The 20,223-nt window shown below is 51.2% G+C and overlaps 1 protein-coding gene across 11 annotated transcripts in view; it reads right to left on the minus strand.

Annotated features, from left to right (window-relative positions):
• Positions 1-20,223, minus strand: part of PROM1 (prominin 1) — a 148,515-nt gene that overhangs the window by 103,534 nt on the left and 24,758 nt on the right. For 4 of the 11 annotated variants that reach the window (XM_070791836.1, XM_070791835.1, XM_070791832.1 and 1 more), the window contains exon 3: positions 12,156-12,623. The exons of 1 other annotated variant lie outside the window; for it this stretch is intronic. In XM_070791836.1, the coding sequence (XP_070647937.1) occupies positions 12,156-12,375 (220 nt within the window). In that variant the 5' untranslated portion in view covers positions 12,376-12,623. Of the gene's footprint in view, positions 1-12,155; positions 12,624-17,380; positions 17,403-17,941; positions 18,260-18,752; positions 18,860-19,073; positions 19,208-20,223 lie in introns of those variants that run through there. 6 more of the 11 variants (XM_070791831.1, XM_019963121.2, XM_070791833.1 and 3 more) reach the window with 6 other exon arrangements.

Raw genomic sequence — 20,223 nt, forward strand, 5'->3', positions numbered from 1 at the left:
ACAAACTCCCAGGTCAGGCTGATGTTTTTGGTCTGAAGGCCACACCTCGAGTAGCACTGAGCTAGGCCACCAGTGTCCACGTGAACATGAGAATTCCCAAGAACAGCCTCAATGGGCTGTGCACACCCCACCCCACCCCACCCCATGGCCTCCTTCCTGCAGCTCGGGCTGGGGTGACAGGTTTACTGAGCAATGCCCACCTTCCACTATCTATCAGACCCCGTGCAGGCACGTCGGCCAACATTCCAGAGCCAGTCTGCCATCTGCCCATAAGCTCCTCCCCAAGCTAGGAGCCTGACAACCTCCCAGATATGGAGGGCTCTGGGCTCCCTGCTCTCTGGGCCCCGTCCTTCCAGCCCCTGTCTCATCTCCCATCATTCTGGCCTCTCTGCTTGGGCACCAGGAGCGCTCCACTCTGCTCTCTGAGCTCCTCCACACCCACACAGCTCAGCCCAAACGCTATTCCTCCAGGAAGTCTTCTACAATGGCTCACCAGCACGAGTCCCTCCTCCGGAAGTCATGGGCACTGTTCATGCTTGGCAGTCAGCAGGGACCAGCCTTCCAGCCTTGCAGCTGACTGCTGAGGCAGAGGCTGCTGGCTCAACGTCAGCCTTTTGAGAGCAGGGAGATACAGGCAGCACCATCTCTCCAAAGAGCACCAGGTGCCTAGCTCACTGCTGATCTGTTGTTGTTCACTCGCTCAGTCGTGTCCGACTCTTTGCAAACCCACCGAGTGCAGCACGCCAGGCCTCCCTGTCCTTCACCATCTCCTGGAGCTTGCTCAAACTCATGTCCATTGAGTCGGTGATGCCATCCAACCATCTCCTCCTCTGTCGTCCCCTTCTCCTCCTGCCTCCAATCTTTCCCAGCATCAGGGTCTTTTCCAACGAGTCATGCATGCCCAAGGTCACACAGCTCGTCAACACAGGAGCCAGAATTCAAACCCAGCCAGTGGCTCTAGAGTGCAGACTCTTCACCACCACTCAAATGTCAGGCTCAGGACTTTGCTGGTGGTCCGGGGGTTAAGACTCCACACTTCCAAGGCAGGAGCTGCAGGTTCAATCCCTGATCCGGGAGCTAAAATCCCCACAAGCTGGGTAATGTGGCCAAAAAGGCAACAGCAACAAGACCTGTCGGGCTCATCTCTGAATCTAGACTCCAGCCCAGCAGAGGGGACACGACAGGCTGGCCTGGGGCCACCCCTCCGGTAACATCTCTCTGCTTTTGCCCCAGCACTTCCAGATCATGGTGGACAGCTGCTTCTCTAGGGTGTCTATCTTAGAACTTCTCTCCCACTCCGTGGACAAGTGATGTCTCCCACCATGTGGGTCTCATCCCACAGCTGCTGGGGTGAAAGGGCCTCTCTTTATTGACATTCTATGGCTCAGATGGTAAAGAATCCGCCTGAAATGCAGGAGACCCGAGTTCGCTCCTGGGTGGGGAAGATTCCCTGGAGGAGGGCATGGCAACCCACTCCAGTATTCTTGCCTGGAGAATCCCATGGACGGAGGAGCCTGGGGGGGCTACAGTCCACGGGGTTGCAAACAGCTGGACACGACTGAGCGGCTAACACTACATACTTAATCTCTCATTTCCTGCGTGTACCTGAAGGCCTTGAAGAGGACATCATCGCTGGAGACCAGGAAGCTCGCCTTCTCATGTCTTCCATGGGACTGGCACACACTTCGTGGACAAGCTTATGGGAAGACAGTCAACAGAGGCCTTGCTTTTCAAGTCCATAGTATGAAAGCTGTACTAAGAGACCCATCAGATGGATCAGTGGAGTGCCCGTTACACACACTCTCCAGACCCGCCTCCTTCCAGGAAGCCCATGGAGGAGACATGAGCTCACAGTGCCCTGGGTCAGCTCCTGGCGTGGTCCCTGAGCCATTGGCGTGTGTGACCTTGGAGCAGTCCTTCAACCTCCCTCCCTGGGTCTCCCTTTCTTTATTAGCAAAACACAAGCGGCAACTATGAGCCTGGACATCCAACCCAGCAGCCCTGGCTCTGCCACTGGCTCGCTGTGAGACCCTGGTCAACTAGCTAGCTCTCGGGACCTCAGCTTCCTCTTCTGAATAAATGAGGTTAACAGTCCCCAGCTCACAGATTGCTGAGCTGTTCAAATCCCCAGAAGCAGGCCCATCGTGGCTGTTGGCTGTTGTCACTGTTAGGATGCAAAGTGATGGTAGACTGCCCAGCACAGTGAGTGACACCAGGGAGAGAGGATCGATTCATGTCATCATTTCCCTCCACGACCTTATTTACGGCCGGGCGCACTGCCAACACGCATCCGCGTGATTTGAAGGAGACAGTGCTGGCTCTGTCTGATAAAGGGGGAACACGCAGGTGCTGGATATAATACAGCGCCCTGACTCTAGGGGACGTTGGCACAGACACACCTATTGGGCCATCTGCCCGACCACTCCTTTCCTGAAAACCAGCTTCCCTGCCTGTGATGCCTTGGGGCTGTGATGGCTCTCAGCGCCAGGCCCATGTGTGGTGTGACTGTGGGCACGGGTACCCCCATGGGCCCATGGTTGGCGACTGACCCCAGGCAGCACTGGGATTGAGACTTAAAAAGAGACAGAAAGAGAGAGTGTCCAGCGATTCTCTAGGAAGCTGGCCTGAAACCGATGAGGCTGGCAGCCTGGAGTGCCACCATGAGGACTGAGGGGATGGGGGAACCCAGAGGTGAGGATGAGAAGGAGAAGGAAGGAAGAGGCCACAGGCAGGGAGGAGCCGAGGAAGGGGGCGGGCAGAGTCCCTGCTGACTGAATCTGTCCCCAGCCCCTCAAGTGTTACGAAGTAACCCGGAGTTCCGATGATTAAACCCCCTCTGGAAAAACAAAATTTTTTAACTGAAGTATTCACTACAGATTTTCAATGCTGTGTTAGTTTCTGATGTACAGCACAGTGATTCGGAATACACAGATATAAAGACATATATGTATTCTTTTTCATGTTCTTTTCCATCTTGGTTTATTATGAGATACTGAACACGGTCCCCTGAGTTATGCACTAAGATACTATTGTTGATAAATCCCTTTCTGGACCGCCTTTACGAATAGGTTTTTATCACCTACAACAGACAGACTCGCGGTGCTCAGTCTGATGGCACCAAAGTCCTCGGACACCAAGCTCAGCGCCTCCCTCTACTCCACTCCCACCACTTACGCAAGTCCACCCCACACCACCCCTCCCGGGAGCAAATCGGATGAGCCTAAAAGGCTGCTGGAAGTTGGTCGTGTGTGTGTGTGGGCTCAGTCGCTCAGTCGTGTCTGACTCTTTATGACCCCATGGACTGTAGCCCTCCAGGCTCCTCTGTCCATGTGATTCTCCAGGCAAGAATACTGGAGTGGGTTGCCATGCCCTCCTCCAGAGGATCTTCCCGACCCAGAGATCGAACCCGAGTCTCTTACGTCTCTTGCATTGGCAGGTGGGTTCTTTACCACGAGCGCCACCTGGGAAAGGCCTAGAAATAGGTCACTCATCCTCAAATCTAATTTTAAAATGTACTAAAACAGAGTAGACAATAATTTTATGAAAATAAAAGCAGAGGAGGGTTTTTGGTTTGCTCCATTAGAAAGGCTCTGACGTGGGTCAGGATTTCTGCCAAGTTTATCACAGGCACACGAAACCGGAAAGGCACTGCTCACCATCCACACCAGATAATCTCCTGCAGTGCCCGCTGCCAGTGGACAAGTCACTACTTTTCACTGTGACTCGCAATCAGTTTAAAAGTGCTATTATTAAAATAAAAGGGAGGGACTTCTCTGGTGTTACGGCGGTTATAACTCTGCGCTTCTAGTGCAGAGGGCATGGGTTCAGTCCCTGGTTGGTGAACTAAGATCCTGTGTGTGGCATAGCCTGGCCAAAACAAAACGGAAAAAAATTACCCACCAAGTAAGCTGTAGAATACGGCAGAAATAACTAGTCCTGGAGACACGGGGTTCTCAACCTGCCACTGGCTAGTTGTATGCTTTGAACCTGTAATCTCATCCTCACCTAGTTTTCCAATCTGTAAAAGGGGCTGTAAGAAATAGAAATAAGATCACCATCCACGTCTCAAAGTTGGTGGGGGATTCAAACAAGCTGCCATGGTGCACAGTATGCCTTCCAGCAGACCCTGGGGATAGCAGGGGGGGAAAAAAACAGAGAAAAACAAGCACCCATGAGATGCAGACACTTTGTGGGAGTAGAGACTACTTTGTAAACCAGCGCTGGATCCAAGTCGTGGCTTCTAGACCAGCTCTGTTGCTGTGGGGCCTGCTGGGGAGACACAGCTCAACCACCTTCAAAAGTAACGGAACTGCTTCTCACAAGGCATCGCCACGGAGAATGTTCCTAAGGGAAGAGCAGCAAGGACATTTTAAAGATCCCTCCTGGAGACACCTTTTCTTTCCTGTATTCTTCCCAACAATAATTCTGGCAACAAGTTTGGTCAATGCTTCCTCGCAAATAACAATATGAAAGTCAATGTGTTAGTTGCTGAGTCATGTCCCACTCTTTGCAACCCCGTGGACTGTAGCCTGCCGGGCTCCTCTGTCCATGGACTTCTCCAGGCAAGAATGCCAGAGTGAGTTGCCATTCCCTTCTCCAAGAGATGTTCCCCACTCAGGGACTGAACCTGGTCTCCCACATCGTGGGCGGATTCTTGACCGTCTGAGCCACCAGAGAAGCCCTAAATAACAATATGATGGAGGATTTTTCTCTGTGTCTCTCAGGCATGGTTTTAAACATAGGCTTTACATGCGTCTTCTCATTTAAATCTCACAGACAAAAGCTATAGAGTCACACTACATTTATGAGAACAGAGGCTCTGAAAATTGTTAGCCCAACAGGCAACAGGCAAGACCTAGGACTTAAACCAAACCCCCTGCATGTAAAGGAAAGCTGCCTCGGTCTGCCCCATCACCTTCCCAGGTTAGTTCATCACCCTCCCTGTGAGCTACCCTACCAGCTGTAGTCGGATTCTTTTCCCAAAACCCAAGTCCACTTCGAGGCTGGTTCACAGCACCCAGAAAGTGCACCACAGAAGGCTCGGCTTTCAACAACACTTGCCAAGTGAATGCAACCTTTGCTTATGCTGCCTTAGCTTCCTGCCCCCTACAAAGCTCCCCGGGCTGCCAGTCAGGGTCCTCCAGCTCTAGCTCCCCAACCCTGGCTGACTTACCTCATGAATGCACACACCTCATGGTCCACCATGAACCGCTGTCTCCTCCACTCTCTGGACACGCTGTTTTCTCTGCCTGGCACGATCTTTCCCCATCTCCCCATCCCCACATCCCCCACATACACATTCTGCCATCAACACCCTTTCTAGGTTAATAAACAGACTAACAATTCCTCCCTAATATAAGTCATCACTCGCTTCTTCGTGGGCCAAGCCCAGGACACTACATCTCTCCTGCAGCTTCAGATCAGGGCAGAGTTTGTGAAATACCCAGACCAAGTTCTAGAGCACATTCTGCCGAGCTGTATGCTTACCTGCTTGTCTTCCTGGTCTAATCTAAGCTAAACCCTTCTTCTATGCAGGAACAGGCCTGTGTCTCAAGCCCCACCTGCACAGGAACTCTCCATCTTGTATTTACCAGGATACAGCCTGTGCTTCTCTTTGCTGTTGTTCAGTCGCTCAGTCATATCCCACTCTTTGCGACCCCATGGACTGCAGCATGCCAAGTTTTCCAGTCCTTCACCATCTTCTGGAGCTTGCTTAAACTCATGTCCATTGAGTCGGTGATGCCATCCAACCATCTCATCCTCTGTCATCCCCTTCTCCTCCTGCCTTCAGTCTTTCCCAACATCAGGTTCTTTTCCAATGAGTCGGTTCTTCCCATCAGGTGGCCAAAGTACTGCAGCTTCAGCTTCAGCATCAGTCCTTCCAATGAAGACTCAGTGTTGATTTTCTTTAGGATTGACTGGTTTGACCTCCTTGCAGTTTAAGTGACTCTCAAAAGTCTTCTCCAACACCACACTTTGAAAGCATCAATTGTTTGGTACTCAGCCTTCTTTATGGTACAATTCTCACAACCATACATGACTACTGGAAAAACCATAGCCTTGACTGGACGGACCTTTATTGGCAAAGTAATATCTCTGCTTTTGAATATGCTATCTAGGTTGGTCATAACTTTTCTTCCAAAGAGTAAGCGTCTTTTAATTTCATGGCTGCAATCACCATCTGCAGTGATTTTGGAGCCCCCAAAAATAAAGTCTGACACTGTTTCCACTGTTTCCTCATCTATTTCCCATGAAGTGATGGGACCGGATGCCATGATCTTAGTTTTCTGAATGTTGAGCTTTAAGCCAACTTTTTCATTCTCCTCTTTCACTTTCATCAAGAGGCTCTTTAGTTCCTCTTCACTTTCTGCCATGGTGGTGTCATCTGCATATCTGAGGTTACTGATATTTCTCCTGGCAATCTTGATTCCAGCTTGTGCTTCTTCCAGCCCAACGTTTCTCATGATGTACTCTGCATAGAAGTTAAATAAGCAGGGTGACAATATACAGCCTTGACGTACTCCTTTTCCTATTTGGAACCAGTCTGTTGTTCCATGGCCAGTTCTAACTGTTGCTTCCTGACCTGTATACAGATTTCTCAAGAGGCAGGTCAGGTGGTCTGGTATTCCCATCTCTTTTAGAATTTCCCACAGTTTATTGTGATCCACACAGTCAAAGGCTTTGGCATAGTTAATAAAGGAGAAATAGATGTTTTTCTGGAACTCTCTTGCTTTTTCGATGATCCAGCGGATGTTGGCAATTTGATGTCTGGTTCCTCTGCCTTTTCTAAAACCAGCTTGAGCATCAGGAAGTTCACAGTTCACATATTGCTGAAGCCTGGCTTGGAGAATTTTGAGCATAACTTTACTAGCGTGTGAGATGAGTGCAATTGTGTGGTAGTTTGAGCAATCTTTCCCATTGCCTTTCTTTGGGATTGGAATGAAAACTGACCTTTTCCAGTCCTGTGGCCACTGCTGAGTTTTCCAAATTTGCTGGCATATTGAGTGCAGCACTTTCACAGCATCATCTTTCAGGATTTGAAATAGCTCAACTGGAATCCCATCACCTCCACTAGCTTTGTTCGTAGTGATGCTTTCTAAGGCCCACTTGACTTCACATTCCAGGATGTCTGGCTCTAGGTCAGTGATCACACCATCGTGATTATCTGGGTCGTGAAGATCTTTTTTGTACAGTTCTTCTGTGTATTCTTGCCACCTCTTCTTAATATCTTCTGCTTCTGTTAGGTCCATACCATTTCTGTCCTTTATCGAGCCCATCTTTGCATGAAATGTTCCCTTGGGATCTCTAATTTTCTTGAAGAGATCTCTAGTCTTCCCCATTCTGTTGTTTTCCTCTATTTCTTTGCATTGATTGCTGAGGAAGGCTTTCTTATCTCTCCTTGCTATTCCTTGGAACTCTGCATTCAGATGCCTGTATCTTTCCTTTTCTCCTTTGCTCTTCGCTTCTCTTTTCACAGCTATTTGTAAGGCCTCCCCAGACAGCCATTTTGCTTTTTGCATTTCTTTTCCATGGGGATGGTCTTGATCCCTGTCTTCTGTACAATGTCATGAACCTCCATCCATAGTTCATCAGGCACTCTGTCTGTCAGATCTAGTCCCTTAAATCTATTTTTCACTTCCACTGTATAATCATAAGAAATTTGATTTAGGTCATATCTGAATGGTCTAGTGGTTTTCCCTACTTTCTTCAATTTCAGTCGAATTTGGCAATAAGGAGTTCATGGTCTGAGCCACAGTCAGCTCCCGGTCTTGTTTTTGCTGACTGTACAGAGCTTCTCCATCTTTGGCTACAAAGAATACAATCAATCTGATTTCGGTGTTGACATCTGGTGATGTTCATGTGTGGAGTCTTCTCTTGTGTTGTTGGAAGAGGGTGTTTGCTATGACCAGTGCGTTTTCTTGGCAAAACTCTATTAGCCTTTGGTCTGCTTCATTCCGTATTCCAAGGCCAAATTTGCCTGCTACTCCAGGTGTTTCTTGACTTCCTACTTTTGCATTCCAGTCCACTATAATGAAAAGGACATCTTTTTTGGGTGTTAGTTCTAAAAGGTCTTGTAGGTCTTCATAGAACTGTTCAACTTCAGCTTCTTCAGTGTTACTGGTTGGGGCATAGACTTGGATTACTGTGATACTGAATGGTTTGCCTTGGAAATGAACAGAGATCATTCTGTGATTTTTGAGATTGCATCCAAGTAGTGCATTTTGGACTCTTTTGTTGACCATGATGGCTACTCCATTTCTTCTAAAAGGGATTCCTGCCCACAGTAGTAGATATAATGGTAACCTGAGTTAAATTCACCCATTCCAGTTCCTTTTAGTTCGCTGATTCCTAGAATGTCGACGTTCACTCTTGCCATCCCATTTAACCACTTCCAATTTGCCTTGATTCATGGACCTAACGTTCCAGGTTCCTATGCAATATTGCTCTTTACAGCATCGGACCTTGCTTCTATCACCAGTCACATCCACAATTGGGTATTGTTTTTGCTTTGGCTCCATCCCTTCATTCTTTCTGGAGTTATTTCTCCACTGATCTCCAGTAGCATATTGGGCACCTACCGACCTGGGGAGTTCCTCTTTCAGTATCCTATCATTTTGCCTTTCCATACGGTTCATGGGGTTCTCAAAGCAAGATACTGAAGTGGTTTGCCATTCCCTTCTCCAGTGGACCACATTCTGTGCTTCTCTTTAGAGAGTTCCAAATGCAAAACTGGGTATTCCATTTTGGTTGAACACGGATGTAAACTTGGAACACCACCCAGATCCTATGGCACAAGAAGAGGGAGCTGGGTTCCAGGGCCCTCCCTTCCTCTTCTGCCCCTGCACTGGGATTGTGCCCCCAAAACACTTCTACTCCCTCACATGAAAGAACAGACCTGTGGGATATGATCCTCTGTGAAGATGTTACTCCACAGATGACTCATCCTGAAGTTACCTGTTTTGATTAATGTATTAAGTCATTAATACATAAAAATCCACCTCTCTCTCTCTCTCTCTCTGCATGTTAAATTATGAAGACATCAGCCTTCATTCTGGGGCTCATGAAATGCACTGGCCCCAAAGATCACCGCAACACCATTCACAACAGAGAAGACAGGAAAGCAAGCTAAGTGTTCATCAACAGATACCAAAGATGTGGTGCATATATATAATGGAATAATCAACAGATGAGTGGATACTGAGGATGTGGTGCATATATACAGTGGAATATTACTCGGCCATAAAAAAAGGATGAAATAATGCCACTTGCAGCAGGATGGACCTGGAGATCATCACACTAAGTGAAGTAAGACAGAGAGAAACAAATATCACATGATACCATTTACATGTAGAATCTAAAACAAAACAACACAAACGAACTTATTTACAAAACAGAAATAGACCCACAGACACAGAAAACAAACCCATGGCTACTTAGGGGAATGGCAGGGAGGGATCACTTGGGAGGATGTGATGACTATTGTATATAAAACAGATAACAACAAAGACCCACTTATAGCACAGGGAACTAGGGAAAAGAATCTGAAAAGAATACGTATATAAATACACACACACACACACACACACACACGAACCCCGGAAACTGACACACACTGTAAATCAGCTATACTTCAATTTTTAAAAAGAGGCACGTGAAAAAGGGGAAAAACCCAGAAAGCCACGCCTGTGCCCTAGTGTCCTTTATATTGCAAAGCAGCTAATCAGCACCTTGAAGCTACTGTGTAAGTTAGTAACTGAGTGGAAGGGTGTAAGTAAGGAAGTGGTGGAAGAAAGCCAACACTTGCAAGCACCAGCTGCTCAATTCAGTTATGATACCCTCTAAACAGCCTGACAAGCTTTTCGAAAGGGGCAGTGTCAGTCTGCTCTGATCTACTTCTGGGAACTTCTTTCTCCAAAGTAATAAGTATTGATGAAGGTCAAGGGACAAGGAAGGCTAACATCCTAAGATTACATTAGGATTTAAATTCCACACTAATCATGTTTTTGGAGGTGAAAACCCTTGAAGGCACTGGAAATAAGACACCTTTTAACCTGATCACTCGAACGAAGACCTTCAAAAATGCTGTTTTCCCTAGTGAAACTAGTGTGAGGAAGTCTTCCTATGAAACCCAGGGGGAGAAAAATAGCCATATGGAAAGAGATTACAGGATTAGCTGATTACGTGATCCGCCTCCGAATGACACAAGGGGGCTGCACAATCTTTTTAAAGAAGTCGTTGCAAATTCATATCAAACAACTGAATTCTAGGTTTTCTACATAAAAAAGAAGCCAAGACTAAAGTCACTCGTAGGCACTTGTGCTTGCTTGCACATGTGCTCAGTCATGTCCAGCTCTCTGTGACCCCCCTGGACTGCAGCCCACCAGGCTCCTCCCTCCATGGGATTCTCCAGGCAAGAACACTGGAGCGGGCTGCCATTTCCCTCTCCGGGGGATCTTCCCGACGCAGGGATCGAACCTGGGCCCCTGCGCTTTCTGGTGCATCCTTTACCACTGAACCGCCGGATATTTACTGGTCAAACACTTTGTTCGGGTTTTTGCATAAGATGTTACAGAAAAACTCCAACTAACTTTTTGGTCAACCGTGTATTTATTCAATTATATTTACATCAAGTCTAAAGATAAAAGAAGAGATATCTGTTGAGAAGCGTGAACCTCTGTTCACTATGAATAAATAAACTCAGTGTGTCTTCTGCTTTTGCCCTTCAGACTTCCAGGTTGAGTCTTCTAGGCAGTGATGTAAACAGTAACCAGTGCTTGCCCAGGACTCTCTTCTACGACGGAAGGGCTCAGAGTGATTTACTCCACTGATTCGATATTTAAACTAAAAAAAATTTGAGAACTACACTTCAGACTTTTTCAACTGCTTAATCTGAGACAAATACATGTAAAAAATTCTATGTAAATGCATATTAAGAAAATCTATAAACTGCCCATAATATAAACAGGTGCTGCTGCTGCTAAGTCGCTTCAGTCGTGTCCGACTCTGTGCGACCCCGGAGACGGCAGCCCACCAGGCTCCCCCGTCCCTGGGATTCTCCAGGCAAGAACACTGGAGTGGGTTGCCATTTCCTTCTCCAGTGCATGAAAGTGAAAAGTGAAAGTGAAGTCGCTCAGTCGTGTCCGACTCTGAGCGACCCCATGGACTGCTGCCTACCAGGCTCCTCCACCCATGGGATTTTCCAGGCAAGAGTACTGGAGTGGGGTGCCATTGCCTTCTCCGAAACAGGTGCTAAAGTTCGCTAAATACATTCTCTCTCCTCTCTCTCTCTCACAGATAATCTTCTTATGAACAATGGCTGACCATCTTAGGATGAAGATCAAGACTACCACAAATTTTATAACACTTAATAATCAATGACAGTATGCAAATCTTCATAGTTAAAAGAACAAGCCTAAGCTAGATCTAACATTAAATCAATAAAAATTTAGGCTGCCAAACCCTGACAGCAGACACTTCCCATAGACCACTTACATTTTCATAATCCTGTTCCTGAAAACACACACCCTGAAGATTTCCCAGGACAGACTGGCCCCAGTGCTAAGGCCAGACAGTGGCACATACCCAGAGCAGCTGCACGAGGCCAGCAGAGCTCCCTCCAGTCCTCAGACTGAGACTCTTAGAACTGAAGCAAACACGTTACCCAGGTAACAGGTTTGGTTCACCAGACCTGGCCCGAAGCAGTGTCAAAACCGCGTATCGTGGTAGGTGGAGAGTTAAATTTGTAACTTTCAGTGTGCATGGGTGGTCATTATTAACTTCTCATCTGATGGCAGGGACTTCGCATTTTTACCCTACCTTTTACCTTTGGTAGGAACTTGAGGATAATTCAGTTCTCTAACCAACACAAACAAAAAAGGCAGGGACAGAGGATGAAGAATGGGAAGAACAACATGGCAACACAGTTCAGTTTCATTTTCTTACCGTCACATTCCTGACAACCTATTTCACTTGATTTTCTTAACTTCCATCTAAATGCTTTCTGCTCCTGTGCAATTCAATCACTCAGAATCTCATACTTGACCACATAGAATATATCCTCCTCCGATCATGCTGTCATTAACAACACTAATGCGTGTGTGCCCGAGAGTGGTGTTAGGAGACAAATTCTACCTTTTCCCACCCTCAGGACTTACCTTCAGGGAAAGCATTGGGCTGCACAATTTGGACAAAGAAGCGTACAATCTGAAAGAAGAAGCCAGCGAGACCAGGATCATAAGAGTCGCTGGTCTGATAGGAGGTTGGAGGCAACTGGAATTCCAAACCATCAGGACGGTACCCGGATGACGACAGCTCCTCTGACAGGGTGTCCTCACAGAGTCCCAGCAGCAGGAGGAAGCCAAGGAGCAGGGCCATGGCTAGCAAGATGCCCCAAACATGAGGTGGTGCTGGAGGTGGTGCTGGAGGTGGTGCTGGAGGCCGCCCACGTCAGGGTGTTCTGGAAGCCTTGGGGACGGCGGGAGCGTGTTCCTGTGCAGAAGTGTCGTGAGGGTTGAGCCTACGGTGTGCTCAGTTTCCTGGCCAGGCTGGCAGGCAGCGAAGGGCAGCAGAGAAAGTTCTCCGGCAGGCAGGGGAGGGGGACTCAGTCCATCAAAGCAGCATCCCTGGCAGGGAGAGAAGGGACGGGGGGTCACTAATGCCTGCAGCCTGCCTGCACCCGCAGCTCGCCTGGTGGAGAGGCTGCCAGGCTTTAGAGTAAGCGCTCAGCCTAATCCGCTGCTGGGGAAGAAACACAGAGCCTGCTCCAAGCGCGGGGCAGGAAAGCTACAAGGTCCCCCGCCAGGAGCCAGACCCAGGAACACCAGGCAGTGGAGTGACTATGCGGTCTCAGAAGCTGACACTTAACCACATCTGAAAACGTTCTACATGCCCACAGGTAGGAACTCACTTAAGGCATTATCCCATTTTACAGATGAGGAAACTGACTCAGAGAATCTCAGTGACTTGCCAAAGGCAACGGCTGACTAACAGTGGGCCAGAAGTCACACCCAGTAGGTGGCTTTCATGGCCCAAGCCTGGACTCTCCCAACTCTGAGACACCCTCCCTGCAAGAGCCCTCTGTCTCAGAGAGGCAGAGCCCCCCAGCAATAGATAAGGTGCTCATTTTTCCTCCAGTTTTGGGCTGCTCTCCCCATCTCTGCAGATATGTCTTACTTTGTCTTTTATTTTACTAATGTGCTTGGTGATCTGGCTCCATGGTAAAGAATCCGCCTTCAATGAAAGAGACCTGGGTGGGGAAGATCCCCTGGAGGAGGAAATGGCAACCCAATCCAGTATTCTTGCCGGGAAATCCCACGGACAGAGGAGCCTGGCGGGCTACAGTCCATGGGGTCACAAAGAGTCCGGCGACTAAACAACAAACAGCAACAACCCCCTTCCTGGAGACGTGTTTCACTCCATCTTTCATCTCACTAATACGCTCACTGATCTAACTTTATCTCTTCACTCCCCTCAACCCAAACTGGAAGAGCATGGCCTCAAGGGCAAGGACCAAACTCTTTAAGGCCGGGTGACCTGGTGTCTGTCTTTCTAGCACGCTCACCAGGTCGCCCTGATGGGAGTCCCCGTCTCAAGGCACCCCCTGGGCGACTCGGGGTCCAGGCGATGAGAGGCTGAGCAGCAGGAGACCCCCACCCTCCCCTGGGGAAGGGGAGAAAGATCAGGAACCGAAATCAGCTCCCAACCCAGCGTCCAGTGTGGGTGGCGTGGACCCCGTGCTCCTGGAATTTCTCTCCCCAGAGCTGAGCATAAGGTGGGCGCACAGGCAGAGCTCAGTGTGAGCTGCGGAGCAGGCAACCACACAATCCAGACCAAGAGCTTGGCTTGTGCCAAGGCACTGGGCGAGAGGACTTGAAAGAGAACTAACTTCCCAAGGCAGCTGATGAGCTGCCTGTCCTTTCTCCTCTGGGGTCAGGAGCACCCTGACTTTATTTTGTGTATTACACTCACTAACTTTCAAAATAAGGATGGGGTTCTCCAGAAACACATAGGGATTCCCTGGTGGCTCAGGCGGTAAAGCGTCTGTCCGCAATGCAGGAGACCCAGGTTTGATCTCTGGGTTCAGGAAGATCCTCTTGAGAAGGAAATGTCAACCCATTCCAGTATTCTGGCCTAGAGAATTCCATGGATGGAGAAGCCTGGTGGGCTACAGTCCATGGGGTTGCAAAGAGTCGGACACAACTGAGCGACTTCACTTTCTTTCACTTTCTCCAGAAACACACACAAGATGAAGGAATAGACCACCAAGAAATGGACACATTTGTACAAGAGGCCAGACGACCCCCTGTCTATATTCCACCAAGTTAAAGAAAGTCCCAGACCAGAGGCAGGAGGTAATAAGCCACCGGAGTGAAGACGTTCATTCACATGGGGCCCCCTTAGTACCGCCTCATCTTCTAAGCCCCATCCCACTCCAGTCCCGTCCACACAGACCTGCCAATGGAAGGACCCTCGACTCTCCCCTTATCAAACCACGGGCTGTCCGGCTCCTCAGAGGTGCCCAGTGCCACCCTCACGGACCCCAGGCTTCCGGGTCCACCTCACCCACGGACACAGACACACAGGGATCCGGGTCAGTGTTTCTAAAGGACGATCCCTGCCAACAGTCTGTGCTGGGGCTCGGAAGCGCTTGAGCATTTCACGGTTTCCACCACGAATCAGCGCCCTGCTCCATCTCCAAATCTCTCCCAGAGAGAAAAGAGAAGAAGAAGGAGACACGGCAAGGCAGCCTTTGCCAAGCCCGTCTGCACCTCTGCGGGGCTGAACGGGGCAGGAGGAAGATACGACGGAGGGGCGTGTGGTTATTCAGATAGGACCATGCTCCTGCGGGCAGGCAGGCGGACATGCACGCACATCACACATACAACTCAGGCACGCACACTGACACACAACTCACATAGACACAACACACACGCAACAGAGCAGGTGCATATACTCCACAGGCGGACGTGCACACACACATCACACACACGACTCGAGCATGCACACTGACACACAACTCACATAGACACAACACACATGCAACAGAGCAGGTGCATACACTCCACAGGCGGATGTGCACACACCGCACACACGTCTTGTTTTCTGCTAGAGGACACGCAGGAGCACAGCAGCTAGAAGGATTAAAAGCTCAGGTGCTAAGAAAGGCTGACTTCCCGGTAATGCCACCAAGGCTCCGCTGGGGACAGAGAGAAACAGCGAGGGGAGACGGCAGGAGGCCCACGGGAGAGCTGTGAGTAAACAGACTCCAGCCATCCTCAGCGAAGAGCGGGCTGGAGAGATCCCTCAGAGAAGGCAAAGATGGGGCGTCCACTGGGTCAGGGCAGCACCCGAGCGGTGCATGCGTCCTGCTCCCGAGTGGAGGTCCCTCTTAACTTCTGGAGCCACTTCTAAGAACATTTTGAAACCTCATTACTTATAAAACACTATAGATTACAGATAAAAGTCAAGGTGACCAGGAAGAAGTTTTCATCTCAGTTCGAATTGCTGTGCTTTCAAGGTCTGGGTACTTTGGCACACTCGGTAGCAAGAGCCACTGAGAGCCACCAGGGAACTGCCCGCACAAACCCAGGATGGCTCCAGACCCAAGAGCCACATCAGCGTGAAACTGGGTCTTTGTTTCAAATGAGATTATCAGACCGCATTTCTGGATATGTGGCCCATTAATCTGCATTTTTAGTACCCTCATTTGGTGACTGGTGCTTAGACAATGAAGGCTTGAGAACCAACACCGTTCCTGACTAATCCATGCCACTTTCCAAAGACACCTCCCTCCTCCCAAAAACAACCGCAGAACAACAGGCGTGAAGCAAAACCTCCCCAGACATCTTTCTTTGATTGCACTGAGGTGACCTAGCCCAGTAGCTTTGTGGGGCCCCTGACTTCCCCATCTTGGTGCCCTTGGAGCCTGGCACATAGTAGGCACTCAGTAAGGATGTGTGCATGCTAAGTCACTAAGTCCTGTCTGACTCTTTGGGACCCCATAGACTGCAGTCTGCCAGGCTCCTCTGTCCATGGGGTTTTCTAGGCAAGAATACTAGGGCATGTTGCCATGCCCTCCTCCAGGGGATCTTTCTGACCTAAGGATCTAGCCCACATCTCTTGCGTCTCCTGCATTGACCACTGGTGCCACCTGGGAAGGAGCCCCTGGTGGCTCAGATGGTAAAGAGTCTGCCTGCAGTGCAGGAGACTTGGGTTCAATCCTTGGGTCAGGAAGATCCCCTAGAGAAGGAAATGGCAACCCACCCCAGCCACCTGGGAAGCTACTGAGGTACCCAAACTGAGCCCAGGCTCAGTCAACCAGAGGCTCACTTCTGGGCTTGTGCATGAGACACAGGGCGGCAGAGGCAGTTTCTACTTCAGTGATGGCAACCTGCGAGCAGCCACAGTCAGAGCCTCATGGCAGCCATGGCCATACACCCATCAGGAATCCTGCTGCAAGCCCCAAGTCCACTCCTCTGGGCTCCCAAGCCTGGCTAGCCATCCTTTCGGTCCCATCACTAAGCCACCCAGTATCCAGTCTCTTTTCTGCTATAATTATGCAGAATTGCTTTTGGTCATTTGTGACAATGCATCCTGACCTTGAACTAACCTCAGTGTGAACTCTTGATCCCTACAAACTGACTTCCTTCATACCGGAAATGGTCCCAAGAAAACAGTATTTGCTTTATTATTTTCTACCTGTCCTTTGATGCGCTTTGCTTCACCACACTAGATACACAGGAATAGTCCAGCATGGAACTCATAAAGTGAAAGTGAAAGTGAAAGTCACTCAGTTGTGTCCCACTCTTTGTGACTCCATGGACTATGAAGTCCATGGAATTCTCCAGCCCAGAATACTAGAATGGGTCACCTGTCCCTTCTCCAGGGGATCTTCCCAACCCAGGGATTGAACCCAGGTCTCCCGAATTGCAGGTAGAGTCTTTACCAGCGGAACCACAAGGGAAGCCCAAGAAAGAATACCAGAGTGGGTAGCTTATCCCTTCTCCAGTGGATCTTCCTGATCCAGGAATCAGTCCGGGGTCTCCTGCATTGCAGGCAGATTCTTTACCAGCTGAGCTATCAGGGAAGCCCGGAACTCATAAGGAAGTTCATTTTAAAAACGGTATACATTAAGAAAACTAAATTAAAAGGCACTGCACCAGGAAACAGAGGGCCCTGGCTTTTAAGAGGAGGAAGTCTCTAGTCTCACTGATGACCTGAGTGACAGCAATTGTTTACGGTCCCCGTGTGGTTCTCATTGCTAATGTAAAATGGGGTTTTGAATGGCGTGGGAGGGCTGGCGATGGAATACAGGTACAGGACCTGGCTGCACACCCAAAGTCCTAAGTTCACATACGTTGAATAATAGGAAGTTGCCTACATTCAAGTCTTTCGAAAACGGTCATCCGGCTCAGGCAACCCAGGAACAGCCAACAGTTCAGTCTCCGGGGGAGGGGGCGGAGGGGTCTCTGTTGGGGTGGGGGAGGAGACGTTCCAGGACCCCAATCACACACCTGCTGTATTTAACCAAGCTCAGCTGCCTGTCTCCGGAACCCGGGAAAACCTTCCTCCAAGCCCCGGGGCAGGAGCGAGTTTCAGAAGCTGCCGCGGGCTACAGGGCACAACCTGTAGCTACTCCGCGCTGGCGGCGCCGCTCGCCCCCGCCTTTCCCGGCTACCCTCCGCCGTCCCGGGGCCCCCTCCTGCCCGCTCGCCCCCGGGGCCAGGAGCCTCTCCAGGGCTGCTGGACAAAGGATGCGCGGCCGGCCCGGCGGGCGCGAGAAGCCCGGAGACTCCAGGAATCCTTCGCCACCCGGGGGAACCGGGGGGTGCCGAGTAACTTGGCCGCCGCTGGCGCGGGTTGGCGTGGACTGGGGTCGCCGGTGAGAGAGGGGTCCCGAGCGGTACGCCGCCGCTCTCGGAGAGAAGTTGGAGAAACTGACCTCGGGCCCCCGACTCCCCGGCACCGTGAAGCTCTTCCTCTGTCCACGCTTCCCTTTGTTGTCCTCCCCGGCGCCTTACCGGCCGGGGTGCGCCTCCAACACCCCGTTCTCCGTCTGCCAATCGCTGAAGGTCCCTGCGCTGCGCGCCCAGAGTGGACTGAGGGATGCTTCAAGCCAGGGGTGACTGCGCTCGCACGTGGGCACGGCGACAAGGCCGCCCACGGCACCCCCAGAGTCCCCACGTGTGCTGGTCGGTCGCACTCCGTACTCCTTTCAGCAAATCAGAGGAAGGGGACCCCTCTCCCTATCCAGCCGGGGAGAGTCAGTGCCCCACACCCCTCGTTCCACTAACCTCCCCCTCCCCCGGGGACTCCCCTCGCCGACCACCAGTTCCCAGGCCCCAGACCCGCCTCCCTGGTCCGCCCTCCTCAGAGAGCGACCCGGTGGCCTTGGGGTCTGAGTCGCGCCCGCGCCTCCATCTCCGGCTCGCACCAACAGTTGCCGGCTCCTCTCCGCCGCGTGGAAAGACCAAGCACGCAGCCCGCAAAGTTGGCGCGCGTCTGCGCCCTGCCCCGAACTCCCGCGGGGTCCACCTCGCCCTGCAGCCCCTCGGGTTCCCCTGCCGCTCTCTGGGCTGGCATCACCTGCCGCGGGCCGGGGAGAGAGCGCCGGGGGCTGGGAGAGGGGTCGCGGAGCGTGCCCCTCGCCACCCCCCCCTCCATTTCCCCACCCCCGGCTTTCTGGGAGGGGGGCGCTTAGCACCCCCGGTCGGGGCCGCAGACACCTTCCGGGCTCCGAAGGGGCTACTCACCGCGCGCCGGGTCCAGCTGTCCTGCAGGTCTGGCCGCCGCCGCCTCCGCCCACCCGCCCCCGGCTCTTTCCTCGCCCCCCCAATCCCCCACCCGGCTCACCCCGCCCCGGCTCATAAATGATTTATGAGTCGGCTTCGGGGACCACCGGGCTGGCTTCCGGAGAGGCGGCCCCGCAGCCCCGCGCGCCTGCCAGACAGACCCCGGGACAGGGCGGGTCTGGAAAGGCGCCGGCCTTGGAGGCGCGCCGGCGAGGCCCGGGGCGAGGGGTGCCCTGGGGACCTGTTGCAGACCGCCCCCCCCCGACCTCAACCGGCGCTCACCGGCGGGAACTTGAGGATGCGGCCGCCGAAACGCGCCGCTTCCTGAAACGTATGCACCCGCGGCGGGAGAGCCGAGCGCGTGGCCCGGGGCCCCGGTGGGGAACGGCTGAGGGTTCTGCACGCGCGCTCCCGGTTGGACCCGCTGAGCAGCTTTGCCTACATGCCCCGGGGCACGCCTGGAGAGCCAGGTGCTGCCATTTCCCGCGGCGAGAGCCGGGCTCAGGCGAGCACGCCCTTCTCCCAGCACCCACGCCTCCTCGAGGCAGGCTGAGTCCGTTTGAACACCGCTGCGCTTCTGAAAACTTAGCTCTCTGGTTCTAACTCAGACCTGCCTGGGTTGACTGCCTCTGCCGCCTTAGACGCTTTTATTGCCAGATTCCAAGACTTTTTTTTTTTTTTTTTAATTTACCCAAGTAAAACCATACTCACAACTCAAATCCTTTGGTCCCTTAGCGTGTACCAACCGCAATGCTAGTGGCTGGGGCTAGAATACCCACTAAGAGCCACCCTTGCTCCCATATACACACACAGGCAGCCACTATAGGTCCAAACACGCGGAGCTTTCATTTGTTGGGAGTTACCCGCCATCCTCTGGACAAGGGAATGGCAATCCACTCCAGTATTCTTGCCTGGAGAATTCCATGGACAGAGAAGCCTGGCAGGCTACAGTCCGTGAGGTCACAAAGAGTCGGACACAACTGAGCGACTAACACACACGCACACACACACACACGCACACACACACACACACACACACACACACGCCTGCCATCCCCACTGGCTGAGGGGCGCGAAGCTCCCACCAAGAGCAACCACCCCCACCCCCTTCCAGCTGCTCTCACCGGAGGTTCACCTCACTCCTCACTCACTACTTCCTACTCCCTGGTGGGAAAAATAAGACTTATGGAAGGAAAAAAGCACCTTCCGGATGGTGTCAGGCACACAGTAGGTGTTTCATGTTTGTGATATGGATGGATTGATGAATGCATGGAAAGATGGACAGACCGACAATGATGGACAGGAAGGTTGACTTAATAGTTCTTTCACTTACCCCAGAATCTAGCAGAAAACAGGTGCTCAAAAGAGCATTATTTGTTTGACAAGTAAAAAAAAAAAAAAAAAAAAAAAGAGCTTCCCTGGTGGCTCAGCT

The sequence above is a fragment of the Bos indicus genome, chromosome 6, assembly GCF_029378745.1.
Source record: "Bos indicus isolate NIAB-ARS_2022 breed Sahiwal x Tharparkar chromosome 6, NIAB-ARS_B.indTharparkar_mat_pri_1.0, whole genome shotgun sequence".
NCBI classification, from domain to species: Eukaryota; Metazoa; Chordata; class Mammalia; order Artiodactyla; family Bovidae; genus Bos; species Bos indicus.